This window comes from Xiphophorus maculatus, chromosome 19 (assembly GCF_002775205.1).
Source record: "Xiphophorus maculatus strain JP 163 A chromosome 19, X_maculatus-5.0-male, whole genome shotgun sequence".
Classification (NCBI taxonomy): Eukaryota; Metazoa; Chordata; class Actinopteri; order Cyprinodontiformes; family Poeciliidae; genus Xiphophorus; species Xiphophorus maculatus.
The window spans coordinates 15,927,326-15,940,761 of record NC_036461.1 but is presented as its reverse complement, the minus strand read 5'-3'; the positions used below and the strand labels follow the sequence as shown (position 1 = coordinate 15,940,761).

At 38.1% G+C, this 13,436-nt stretch overlaps 1 protein-coding gene across 3 annotated transcripts in view; it reads left to right on the top strand.

Annotated features, from left to right (window-relative positions):
• Positions 1 to 13,436, top strand: part of c19h15orf41 (chromosome 19 C15orf41 homolog) — a 65,501-nt gene that overhangs the window by 13,821 nt on the left and 38,244 nt on the right. For all 3 annotated transcript variants that reach the window (XM_023352185.1, XM_023352186.1, XM_014468525.2), the window contains exons 4-6: positions 1,009 to 1,073; positions 1,863 to 1,923; positions 5,781 to 5,853. In XM_023352185.1, the coding sequence (XP_023207953.1) occupies positions 1,009 to 1,073; positions 1,863 to 1,923; positions 5,781 to 5,853 (199 nt within the window). The remainder of the gene's footprint in view (positions 1 to 1,008; positions 1,074 to 1,862; positions 1,924 to 5,780; positions 5,854 to 13,436) is intronic.

Genomic DNA, 13,436 nt, shown 5'->3' with positions numbered 1-13,436 from the left:
ATGTGTATAATGTCAGGGATTGATCGAAAAGGAGGAAATAAATACAAGGTTCTGGAGAAGCAGGTAGAGGAGGAGGGAGGGCGTAGGTTTGAACAAGACTGCTTTGGCACACCTTGACCCCCAGTAAACCTATTGAAATTAAATTACTGCTCCCACAGAAGAGAGTGCAAGAGTATGGCTTAACGTGGGGGTGCTTTGGTTGGGTTGAATTATGTCTACTACCAATAATAATGATAATATGTATTATTAAAGATCTGGTCATTTCATCCCTTCTCCATTTTGTATGTGACTTTTATAGCTAGGATAGAAATGAAACCATCTGCCACAGGACATTGCATCAATTTGAAAGGCAGGAATATTTCAAAGCTGCTGTGACAACTTCAGATTTTATGTAATTTTCTATTGTCTACTTATTTTATGCTGTGGTCTACCAACAACAGTCAGTTTGATAAATTGTCAACAGGACCAAATTAGACCAGCGCCAAATTGCATGGATTGACAGATAATATTCAGAAACTAATATAATTTTTAATTAGCATGGACTTGAGAATTGTGGACTATTTATCTCCACAATTAGTCAGAAATACTTAACTACATTTAAAACCAAATATTATATTCCTGGCAGATTTAGGTTTAAAGTAATATTTTAATTTGATCAAGATATGAGATAGTAGAGAAAGTACATATGAGTCTTCACACTATAGGTAATGTTAGTGGCCCAGCCAAAGTCCTCACATTACCAAGCTAGAGAATATGTGGACTCAACGATGACTAAAGATGAGGAGAATGGTAAGGAGACCTTCCAATTAAAAAAAATAGTTGGAAAAAAAAACTGGAGCTTAATACCAAAGATAATTTATCCACCAGTGGAAAAAAAATCAAAAAGCTGGTGCAAAACCATAGGTGCTGAGTAGTTCTTGACATGCAAATATTAAATAAATTGGTTGCTGATGGGTAAGTTGTCCCATTGCCCCATACATTAACTTGGACTTATTTCTATCGTGGCAGAAACGAACTAAAAGAACAATGTCAAGACATCATGTGCCAGATGTTATGGAGAGATACTACCAAAGGTATTATTTTACACATTTCAGTTGATTCGAAGCCTTCCTTTCCTATTTTTGTTTCTGCTGTTTGCGATTACTTTATTTTTTCTCTCTCTCCTAATTGTGGGTTTATCTTTATCCAGACATTCTATGACTGAGAAAGGATCTGGCCAAAGTTACATGCAGGATCATGAGCCAACCAAACAAATTGCTACTCTGAATCCATTCCCTGCCTTTACTTGCACCTGCTAAGCCACAGCTCTGTTTTCACTGTCATATTAAGAACAGAGAAAAAACATTAGACATTTGCCTTACGCAGGCTTATGATGGGATGATTATGTGTAATTCAATGAATGTGGCTAAATTGAAAAAACAACAAAAAAGTCTGCAACAGGAAAAGCCTCTTTGCATATTGCAATTAGCCTTTTATCTAGCTTATTAAGCCATTGTTCTGGAGAAAATAAGCCTGGATAATGCACTTCTAATCCACTTACAGGAGCAAACCTCAGAGATGATCTTGGCGAGATCTGAGGGGAGTTTCTGTTTTAGCTGGCGAGGGAAAAAAGGCTTTCTGGGCGGCAGGGGTTAACTAACTATCAAATGCTTGTCTGGCTTGAAGGAAATTTGAAGCCCTCCAAGCAGTGCTGTTTTAACCGCACTGAGCCTGCCATATGCCACCCAGGGCAATGTCATCAGGGACATTAGCATGTCTTGGCTAGCCTGATCTAGCCCCCTCTACCCTGCTGTCTTTCTTTGTGAGCTGTGTTTTTTCCCCCCTTTTTTAACCACTGCTATTGTCCTTTTGTTATAATGAAGGTATCTGAATGAAACCAAGGTTCGCCCCACTGCTCCTGTCCTGCTGGAGTTGGCAAATGAGGTAACAACACTTAGTTTAACTTATTTACTCAAACTCAGTTAATACTCTTCGTATGAATGGATAAAGATGTCTTTGATTCAGTTTTTAGATTTTCTCCCTTGTCTGTTAGTCATTATCAAAATTGGGAAAATGGTTCTCTCCATTACCAATTATCTAATGTAATTAGCTTCAAGCTCCATTAGGCAGATGTAAAAATAGTTTTTTGTTTTATTTTGTAATTTTCCAAATTGCAGTTCACACAGAGGTGCCACAAAGTGCGGACAGGTGAGGAAAAGGGTCAGCGGTTCATTCCTCCCTTTATCATGTAGTTGTTTACTTTAGAAGCTCAGAGTATTGTTAGTTATTTGTATGATAGATGTGGGATAGGCTTTTACTTGGGCTATATAATTTATTTTTTTACTTTGTCCCTTAGGAGAGATTAGTTTTCTAAGTAGCCTTTTATTCTATATTTCTGCACTGGAGTGTTGTTGGGAAAAGGATTAAGGTTGTTGCAACAGTTGCAGATTTTGGTCAATGTGTTACTAAAGAAGAAGAAGAATTAAACACTTTATGCATTTTTAATTTTTAATTCTTACATTTATCATTGTATCAATGTGTACCAATGTTTTAAAGATTTTGTAGCTTAAAATGCTAACATTTTGATCACAGCATTGCCGCTTGTACACATTTTGCTACACACTTTCTTCCAGCTGGCTTGAAGAAAGCTATTTTCCTGTCTTTTAATTTTCAAATTTAAGTATTTGGTAGAAAATGGGGACAACCACATTTCTGGAAGCTAATTTCTAATGGGTATAATTTTAAAGATAGCAGGGCAGCAGAAAGGTATGATATTCTGCACAATAAGCACCAAAAAACTTTTAAATTTAGTGTTTGTTAATTCTTTGTTAAGTTGTTACGTTTTGTTTCACTATGAATAACTGTTGGCTTTGTGTCTTTGATTAAAGCAGCCACTTTATGTTATACAAGGTTATTTTTAAATGGTCTTTTACGGAATTTTAATAGGGCCAGAATATGAGAAACTCATAAAAGCACTTGCCTAAATTAAATGTGCATTTGCTTTTTCCGTCTTCTCTTTTTTGTATTGAAATAAATTATATAATTAATTTTATCATTTAAATTTATAACTTAATGTTATTAGCTCTTCCAACATAGAGGTTTCTTTTTTTAAAATCAGAGCCCTGAAAGTTAACAGCTATTAGTCTCTTTCTTCTTAATTGAAATATTATTTTTTTTTCCTGGAAAGCACATAGATAGCAGTCTATGAACCATTTAACTGTCATTTTAATATGCTACTTAACATTTAAACCAAGCACTCATACCCTCCCAGACTGCTAATTGATGTAGTTTCATGTCTTTATGAGATAATATATCTTCAAAAGAGGAAAAAGATTAACTGAGATGAAAGCTATTTATGGGTATTTTGTCCCCAGAAGAGAGTCTATGAATAAGGGAATCTTAACTCACTGTTTTTCAAGTTTTATGGGGTTCTTTATGCAAATGTTACACGTAGGCTCTAGTACAGGTGCAGTCGTGGAGCACTTTATGTGACAGCCATTAGCTTTTTTTAATAAATGATGAGAGTATTATTTAACTATCATTATTTTGTTTGCTGGATTCTTGAGTTCTGTTAATCTTATTCACATGTTAAACTCCTAAACTGGAGAATACTGGCTTGAGAATGGAGATGGACTTGTGATTAATATGAAAATTAAGGAGATGCAAGTACCTGAACTAATCAGGTGGCACTTATTCAGGCTGAACCGGCAGAAGTAATGCTGCCATTTTTCATGTGTCAGTTTCCTAGAATCTGCAACTTTCTTGTTATCCAACGGTGTGAGGGGACAGGAGGCCAATAAACGTTAAAAGGAAGAAAGGCTGGTGAGAAGCAAAGCAGAGATGAAGATGATCAAAATAACATGAGAACTGAAAAAGGGCTACTGCATTTTAGGGTGGCAAACACAGAGGCAATAAAATTATCAGGGGACCTAATAAAGACGCAAAGCCACACCCTAATTATAACAGACATGTTAGGAATTTTTACAAGCTCCTATCTTCTTGCAATATTATGGAAATGTTAACAAATGCCATAGTGGGTATAAAGACATTGTTTAGACAGAAGGATTTCTGCCGCTAGCATTATCATAATGCAACTGAGAAAAGATGAAACACTCTGTTCACTGCAGCAAGCTGAGTGCAAATTCACTTTTGGTCTCCAATTATGCTAACAAGAGGAAAAATGTTCAGTGGCTGTAAGAATGTTGCTTTATAACAAGCTGGTCTCCAAGCAGTGTTTTAATTCCCTCCACACTGGGGAGACTGAATGTGTTCATACTCGTATGTACTCTATACAATGTTTTAAATAAAGGTCAACTGCAGCTTAAGGGAAGCCAACATCTCTATTTCATATATATGTGTTGTTTTATTCATTCATTCAACTATATTTGTCTAATTAAGTTTGCCTTAACAACAGGCTTCTTTGTTGCGAACCGATCACTGCAATGATAATGTTTGAAATTTGGTGGAATGCAGTGTGCAGATAAAAATATGGTCTGGTAGAGACCTTCAGCATCAATCATTAGTGTTCTCCTACCTGTCAGGGCTTCTCATCACTCAAACCAAAACACCACTCACCTATAAGGTGCCTTCATGTTCAAAGAGTGCTAGAGCCATAGGTTTTATTCTTCCTATTAGGGACTCAATTCGCATTGTCCCTGAGGTGTGTCCTATTAGTTGCTGCTGTTTTGCCTCGGTGATCATTCTATGATTAAAGCTCTCTGTTGTTTTTCTTGCCTGGATGTAGCATGTGCGCCTTTTTCTTTACAAGATGAGAGACTGGGAATGTGTCTTTGACAGAGGCTAAGGCGATTCAGGCAGCTGCCTCGGCTGTCTAACAGTCAAGCTGCTGTTCTTTTTCGAAAGGTTATTGCAAAGCAAGGGTTTCAAAAACCAGATTGCAAGGGGATTGTCAAAAGTTAGGTCACAGGTTAGCAATACAATAATACAATTTAGAGCCATTAAGGTCATTATAATGTATGACATCACTAAAACACAGACAGCTGGTGTCAGTTCAGCGCTGAAATTTTTAACCTCTTTGAAAAAACCTTGCACTTCAGAATGTGTGTGACTTTGATGTTTTTCACATAAACCAGATCTTCATTGAGGTTTAACAGTTTCTTCAAAGTGGCTCGCAAAAGTATTCATACCACCTTAACGTTTTTATGTTGTGACAAATTTCAGTTTTTTTTATTTGGGTTGTGTGTGATATACCAACACAAATGACCTTCAGAAGTCATCTAACAACTAAATGAAGTTAATTTCTGTGTAACCTAATTTCAGTATCAATCCATCTGTACTGGGAAGGCCTTAGAGGTTTGTTGGAGAACAATGATGCACAAACGACATTATGAAAAAACTTGGTATTGATTTGGGTCAAAGCATAAACATGTTTTAGACTTGCCCCAAGTCTTGATTAATAAATCATTTGTAATCAGTGACATGACTTGAAACTGGTAGACATGGGAACATAAACTATTTTTGTTAGGAATGGGCAAAAATGTCAATGTCTAGATGTGCAAAGCTGGTGAAGACCTACATCAAATCCAAATTCACGCCACATTTTTAAGGTTTTTATTTAAAATAAAAACCGTTGTTTTCTCTCAACTTTGTGTTGGGCTGTCCATAGAAAATTCCAATATAAAACACTTAACGTTTGTATATGTAATTTGGTAAAATGAGAACAAGTTGAAGGTGTATGATGAGATGCTTTTTGCCTTTATTTTAAAATAGTAATAACTCAACTTTGAGACCATAAACTAATTCTTTTCCATTTTTTTTCTTGCTGTGCAATTTGTCCAAAGGTGGATCTGTCTCCTGCTCTTATGGCTCGTATTATCCTGGATCGGTTCCTTAAGGACATGGACGGCGAAATGCGTGAGTAACACTTTTCCCATTTGTCACTCCAGCAATCTTCTGTCTAGTCTTGATTGTAGGACTTTGTCTGTTGAACCTCTCTTCATTTAAATCAGAGGTGCAGTCTATCAGCCGTATATTCAGTCTGTCCAACTCTAATAAGAGATGGACAACATTTAGTGGTGGCCGTGTCCCAGGGCACATGAATGGCAGTTAAGTCTTTGGAGAATCACTCTGCTTCCCACTGCCAGGTGGATTAATACTTCCTCGCCTCATCTGTGTTATTTTTAACACTTCTGAATTATTTCTCCGTTCACCTTAACCTCCTATTGCAGTGGTTCCCAAAGATTTTCTTCTGGGCCCTCTATGGATTACAATAAAATCCCCCCCCCCCCCAAAAAGAAAAAAAAAAATCAACTGGGCAAACACATCGTTCAAGCAGACATAAACCTATACACATATTTTGTTTTCAAACTCCACTGAAGTTTATTTCACACTTCAGGTTGCAACAAAACACACTACAAACCATCTTTACAGTGAAACACTTTTTGTGTAAACGTGTTTTTTTTTTCTTCATTCATCCATGCTGCTTCCCGCGCCCCCCTGCAATGGCACCCACTTTGGGAACCACTGTCCTATTGCATCCTTTTATTCTGGACTGTCTCTTTCCTTTTTCTGGATCTACTGCTGTGCGCCTAGGAAATTGAGTTAAAGAAAACTGTGACTGAAAAAGCAAACTGTTGCCCGCCAGTGCTGATGGAGCACCACAGGAGAGCAGAACTCCAGAAGCGAATGTTTTTGTTGAACTTGTGGAAGAGAATTTCCAGAAATGTGTATAAAGATGTAAAGTTTGTTCATCTCCTTGATAGTAGTTTTTGCTGCTTTTCTCTAATAAAAATGAAACCTTTTTCCTGTTCTCCTTTTTTTTAGTAACTTAAAAGATGATGTCGATATAGTTTCTTATTGTTTCAGTTTTTCCGTCAACTAGCTGCATTTGTCAGCTGGGCAGTCAATACTTTTGAGAGAATTGCATGATGTCAAAAAAAGACGTGCTTCCAATTTAAATCAAGAAAGAGATTAAACTGGATGTGTGTTATTTTCAACTTCACCGCAGCACAGCCATTTGTCAAAGTCAAAGATGTGATTGCTTTGGACCCGATGTTATCCACTGCCTGTCAAAATACCAGTCTGAGCAGCTTGTAGAACAGGGCATTCATCCAGGAGAGCTAGTCACCGCACATAATAGCATTCTGCATCAGTCCATCTCCATATTGTAAAAGCATACTTTAATTGCTGAGGATGATGGAGCTTATAAAACATCTTGGATGGTAGTTTATTTATAGACATACAATGTTTAGCAAAAGTAACCAAACCTGTCTTTTGGAATAACTGCAACTTACAGAAATTTTATTTGGAGTTTTGTTTTTTGTAATGGGGGGGAATGAATAATATTCAATAAAATCTGTAAAAATCTAACAAGTTTTAATACATCTAAATAAAATGTAGCACAATCAAATTTCCCTTCAGTTGTTACCTAAAAATAAATTAGTGTGGAGTTTGTAGCTTAATTTAATTGGGTAGAGAGGTTTATTGTGTTAATCTACAGAGCGAAATCCCATGATGTGAACATTATGTGGAGCGTTGCTTAAGCAGTACTCAAAAATGGAAAGAGTATGCAAAACTACTACATATTTCAAAAGACTTTCTGCTGCCGTTGTCATTAATGCTTGTTGTGTTGACTTGAATACAAATGCATGCCATACGTTTTAAATCTGTTAAAGATGTTGAAAACAATGTACCCTTTTCTTTTTTTACTTGACAATTATAAACATTTATGTTGGTTTATCACATAAAGTCCCAATACACACTGTAAAAGTTTGTGGTTGGAATATGAAGAAATGTAAAACTCACTTTCTGCAGGTTATAAATGAGCACCTCTTGCAGGACTAGATGGTTGTCAAACAGTATATACTTTTTAATTTGTTTATGCTTCATACTTTGTCATCTGTTATTATTGCTTAGAACGTAGATATGGACGATTTGGTAAAGTTTATATTTTCATGTCGTCCTTTTCCCAGTTGCCTTCTTTAACCCAGTGTCTGTACAGGAGGGGGTTCTGTTTTGACTGAGTTTCACTGCAGTCTCCCTTTGACCCACTCGGCCTTTCCACATGAATTGCTTCCCACATAGGCTGCGGCCAAATCGTTGAATTTCCCTCTGAGTATATTAGGCCCCAGTAATGTGTTTCCACCATGAAACAATGCAAGGATAATTGTCTTTGCTGGCGATTAGCTAACAGGTTGGTTCAGTGCTATTGGCAGGCATATCTGTCATGCCCCCTCCAGTCCCAGACTGCATTTCACCGTGCATATGTTTGTGTTTGTTGCGTTTTAGTGGAAGTCTGCAGGGAGGGCAGGCAGGCTCACTGCAAAGATCAATATACTTCTATATAAGGGACATTACCCCCGACTGGGTGAGTGGCTTGCCTTTGCCTAGCACCGTTGTTGTTTTTATTCCCTTACTCTTTTCTCTTGCATTTAAGAGAAACAGGAATGGGACCTCTGGGACTATAGAATATATGTACAATCACCAGCAGTGGATCAATAGAGAGTTTTAAATTGTTTTCTGTACCGTCCTTGTTTTGTTTTTGCTTGCTGGCTGCTGCCGCACCCCCTCCTTTCCCTCTTGCCTAGTAGCTGCAGATGCCACCACACCTCAACATGATGACACCACCAACAATCTGCCTCTCCTTCTCCTCGCAGCTTAAATATCGGAAAGGGCATCAGTCAAGCAGAATGAAAGTCTATCTGATGGCGCTTGTGACTGAATCAATATATTCAAAACAGATTTATTGTGTATTGAATATAATATCAGCATCTATAATGTTTTTGGCTCATGAAAATGGACTGGACACCTGGGCTAAGAAAGGTCATGTGCACTCAGTCGAGAAAATCTTAGTGAATGGGTGAAAACTCCTCTTGGGGTTGGGTTGTTTTTATGCAAAACATTTGGGGAATAAATTGATGGAGCTTCAACTTTATTTAATTCTTTAAAGTAAATTAGATCAGCAATGATTGCGACATTATTTCATTCTGATTTTGGGAATTAAAATAATTTGATTGTGTTTATAGTTTAACAGGTTAAAAATGTGCAGAGCATCATAGTTCAGTTCAAAGTGAGCAAAATACGCAATGTTTTATTTAAAATCTATGTTTTTATTGCCATTTTAAATAATTTTTAATACTACATTTGTATCATGTTAGAATCAATTGAACAATGTGAAGTAAAAATCTTAACTAAAGGAAATAATATTGGCTCTATGGGTAGACTGTAGTCTATAATTAATGGTTAACCAAAAATGTAGGTCATAACTCATCATCCGGTGACAACTTTGACATTTGAATAACCCATAAAATGTTCTGTGTTGTTACTTCTGCTATTTTTATCATCAGTTCTATGAGACACAAACAAATGACAGATTTATACTCCACAATATCATCAAACATTGTCATTTTTGTGTATGGCTTAAACGAACAGTAGCACTACCAAATGTATGTTGTGAAGAAGCATAGCGTACATTAATAACTTTCAGAGCAATATTTATGAGGGTTTACACTGTGTGAACTGATAGTGTTTTTGGCCAGAAAGAATGCATTTTAATATTTTTATCATCAGTTGTGTTGTCATAGTAATAAATATCAGGATATATTGTGGTACAATTTTAATAATATATTTAGGTATATGAATATAACAAGTAAACCATTAAGCAGAATGATGACAGAAAATCTTTTCAACATTATGATCTTTATATCTTGTCTCAGCTTACTTTGTTTTGTGTAACAGAAATACCCCATCAACCACATTATTGACATTGTATTTCTGCATTTGTAGAAACCCTTAAGTCACCAGTAGACAAACTGGGGGAGCTCATGCTCTCCTTTTTTCCCTCCTGCTATCTTTCCATCTTTCTTTCTATTCCTTTTTTGACAGGAGCTGATGTGCCTTTGGATTTAGACTTTTTTTTTCTTTTTTTTGAGGAGGCAATTTTGCGAGCTATTTGACCTTTTCCATTTTCCCAAGGCCCAGTTCCAGATTAGATTGCTACTCCATGTTTTGTAACTATGTGATTCGGCTGCCTTTAAGATTTATTGTCACATTCCTTTACAGAAGCCTTGTACGCAGCATTATAAATGTCCCGTGTTTGATGTTAACACTGTGAGAATGTTAGTGTCTGCCATGATCTTTTTAGTTCCTTGACAGAATTCATAATGGCTCCAGTGTTTTGCTGATAAAAACACACCGAGTACTGAATATTGCACTCCCGCTTTATCCAGTAAAAATCTCTTAGCGTTCACCATGATTGTTATTGTTCTTCGAGTGCACCTCTCCTTTCTTCTCTCTCGCACTCCTCCGCTGTGGGGAGCTGGTGTTTGTGTAATTGCAGCCTTTTTTCAAATAATGAGAGCAAGGGCTCTTCATTAGTGAGAATGGGAAGCGGTCGGCACAAATGCAACTCTGTGTGGATGCGCTCGTGTGTGAGCGAGGGAGGTAAGCAGCACCATGGCACTTCACTTGACAAGTATACTAATTACTCCTTTTCAGTATAGGAGCTCCAGTCAGCCTTTGCCACAGTCTAATGGCCTGACCTGGGAAGCCTCTCTTCTTTTCACAGCCTCCCTAGGTCTAATATTACTACAACTGCACACGCGTGCACACACATACATTGAAAAGTAAAGTTTCATCTCCCTGCTATCAAGCAGAATCAGGTGGAAGGAGATCAGTTCTGCCCCAGTAACCTCTTCAGGGACTGGGTTCCTCCTGTACAGGAGAATACTACCTCATATTATCATCTAACACCCACACACCACCAGTTAAAAAAAAATAAAAAGCATGTTTTTTTTCCTCCTTCCTGCGCATCTCTGACTCTCATGCTCCTTCCAATCTTCAGGGTTTTTTTCAGTGCAGGAGGATAAATTTAAAAGGAGTAAATTGGAAAATCAAATGAGGGCTTTAGGCAGCCGCAGAGATTTGCAGAGCTGTCGGCCAGCGTTGGAGAGCCTCATCCATCATGTCCCACAAGTAGTCAATTCCTCTAGTATCTGTAAATGTTTTCAGATATTAGCCAATTTATATGCTCCGAGATTCATCATGGAAAATCAGCTTCAGCGGCGCACATTATCAGAACCTGTCTCTCCCCTTGCTCCATGAAGTTTGATGAACGAGCGCCCCTCCACAGCTCAGTGGGTTGTGCTTGGAGGGGGCTGGAAGGGGGGAGAGGGGGGAATATAACGAACATGGGTAGCTGCCCCCCACCCACCCCGCCCGACGGAAAGAAGTGGGTTTTTTAATTAATAAACAAACTTCCAGAGGAGCTCATCAGTGTCGAGGGCAATAAGAACTGCCATCCGTTACTGTTTATCAGGGTCCTCCCTCAACAAATGTTGCTATTTAATGAGGTTTCCCTATGTTTCATTATTTATTTATTTTTAGATTTCCAGATAATGACTTTCTCCAGAAAAGAAGTTTGCACATAAGTAGGCTGTGAAATCTAACATTATTGTTGTGTGACTCTTACCTTGCAGTGTATGGCTTATCTTGCTTTGGAGTTGCATATGACAACAGACTTGTGATTTGTTTACACTGGTTGTTTTCTTTAGCAAATCCCAATGGAGGCGTAGCATTTCACATCTATTATTCTCCTCTCCTCTGTTCTTTTCCTGCTCAGATGTTGACGGTGTGATACCGTGCCTTAGTAAGAATTTATACCAACATGGGACAATTACAGTAAATTTGGTGAATGTTTACAAGGTGCAAAGTTGTGCTGCAGGGCTTTGTTCTCTGTGCCTGGTGTTCCTGAGATTATCCTTTTCTTATTTTCCTGCACATTTTTTATGCACATGTTTGAAAAGGAATGAGTGTGTGTGTGTGTATATATATAGTAGTAGAGAGGAGCTCCGGGTGTCATGGAGGTGTGCCGCTGTGCGAGGCGGGGGCGTCTTTAATAAATGTATGCTGATGTCGGAGGCTGCAACGATGCGAAGGATGCGAAGGGCCCTGTTGTTATTTACTGCTGTGTTTGTGCGCAGCAGCGAATCCCCGGCCTGCAAATGGCATTACAGCCTGTGATGAATGAGCATTAGGGTAAACTCATTTTAAAAGCATCCTGATTTATTAGCAGCCTGGCCTTCCATTTTCATCAGGTCAATGCTTGGCTGAAATTCCACAATGTCAGCGCCAAGGTCACTTATTAATTGCTATTTTTAACCCCGTCGCTCAAAAAAAAAAAGAAAAAAAAGAGTTACGGATCACTTATTGTGGTCATCAATGAAAAATACCAAAGAGCTATAAAGACACGAGATCTAGAAGTCTAGTTGTAGACGTGTGTAGGCGTTATGTGAGAGACCAAAATGTGGCGGTGGTCAACCTCCAATTATGAGTGCTGGTAAGACAAGAGCTGTAATGGCCTAGGTTTGCCTTCAGGGAGGTTTATTACATGCTACTGTTTTGCAGAAGCAGCGTCAAATCTATAAAACGACCATTAGGAAGAGGGGGGAAAAAATCAATCAAAATGCCATTAAAGTGGAATAAGTTGCCAATATTGCTGATGTGGTTGCAGGTCCTTTGATTTTCCTTCAGATTATTAGGCACAGTCGAGTAGTGACTTTGTTAAGGGAAACCAGTGTTGTTGGGGAGTAATATGTCTCCTAGCTTCATAAAGTTTGCTGCCTCATATTTCCCACGTTATTGATTATCCATTATCATTTGTCAAGAGGTGTCCTAACTCAAGGGGAAAATATAACCCTCTTTTTTCACCACGGCCTGCACTGCACACGAGCGCGGTATGGATCTGAGTGTGAAGGTACCAATCTCTGAGAAAAATGAGCAGCGAAATAAAGCACAGCCCCTGTGCCTTGCAGCTCTAAGAGGGGACTGTGGGGCTATGGGGTGGGTTGGTGGAGCATTGTGGCTGGAAGAGATAGAAAACAGGTTGCAATAGGAAGAAAAAAAAAACAATAAAGCTTTGGCAGGAAAATGTAGAGACAAAGACGCAGATGAAACAGAAGAGAGATGTGCTAAATAGGCTTTGTTCTCATTCCTCCCTCCATACTTTTTATTTGAAGGAAGGGATCACATCTGTCTTTGTTCACTCTGTGGGGGGTGCTAACGATACACCCAGCTCACCAGTCAAAACGATGCACGGTTTTGAACTCATGAGAACAAGATGAGGCTTTAGCAATAATTTAGGTAAAATTAAGAACCTACTTTTTGGGGGAGCCCAGAGGTTACAAGATCTAACAGTTTCAAGGAATATGTAATGTGTGTAGAATATTCTAGCCATGGTTATGCTCTTATATTAGAGATGGCTATCGTATTACTTATAATCACAGTGGGAAATATATTGTAAGAACTAATCATCCTGTGTCTATAACAATTAACTTCAATAGAATATGTTTGCAAACTCACCCAAAAAACTTATGGTAAGTCTGGGATTGTTACCTGTCCTGATCAAACTTCCTCATTACTTAGATAAATGTTAAAATAAAGTATGATAGAGCGTAGCTACTGTGCATTGTTTAGCAGCACAGTTGCACAACTGAACATAA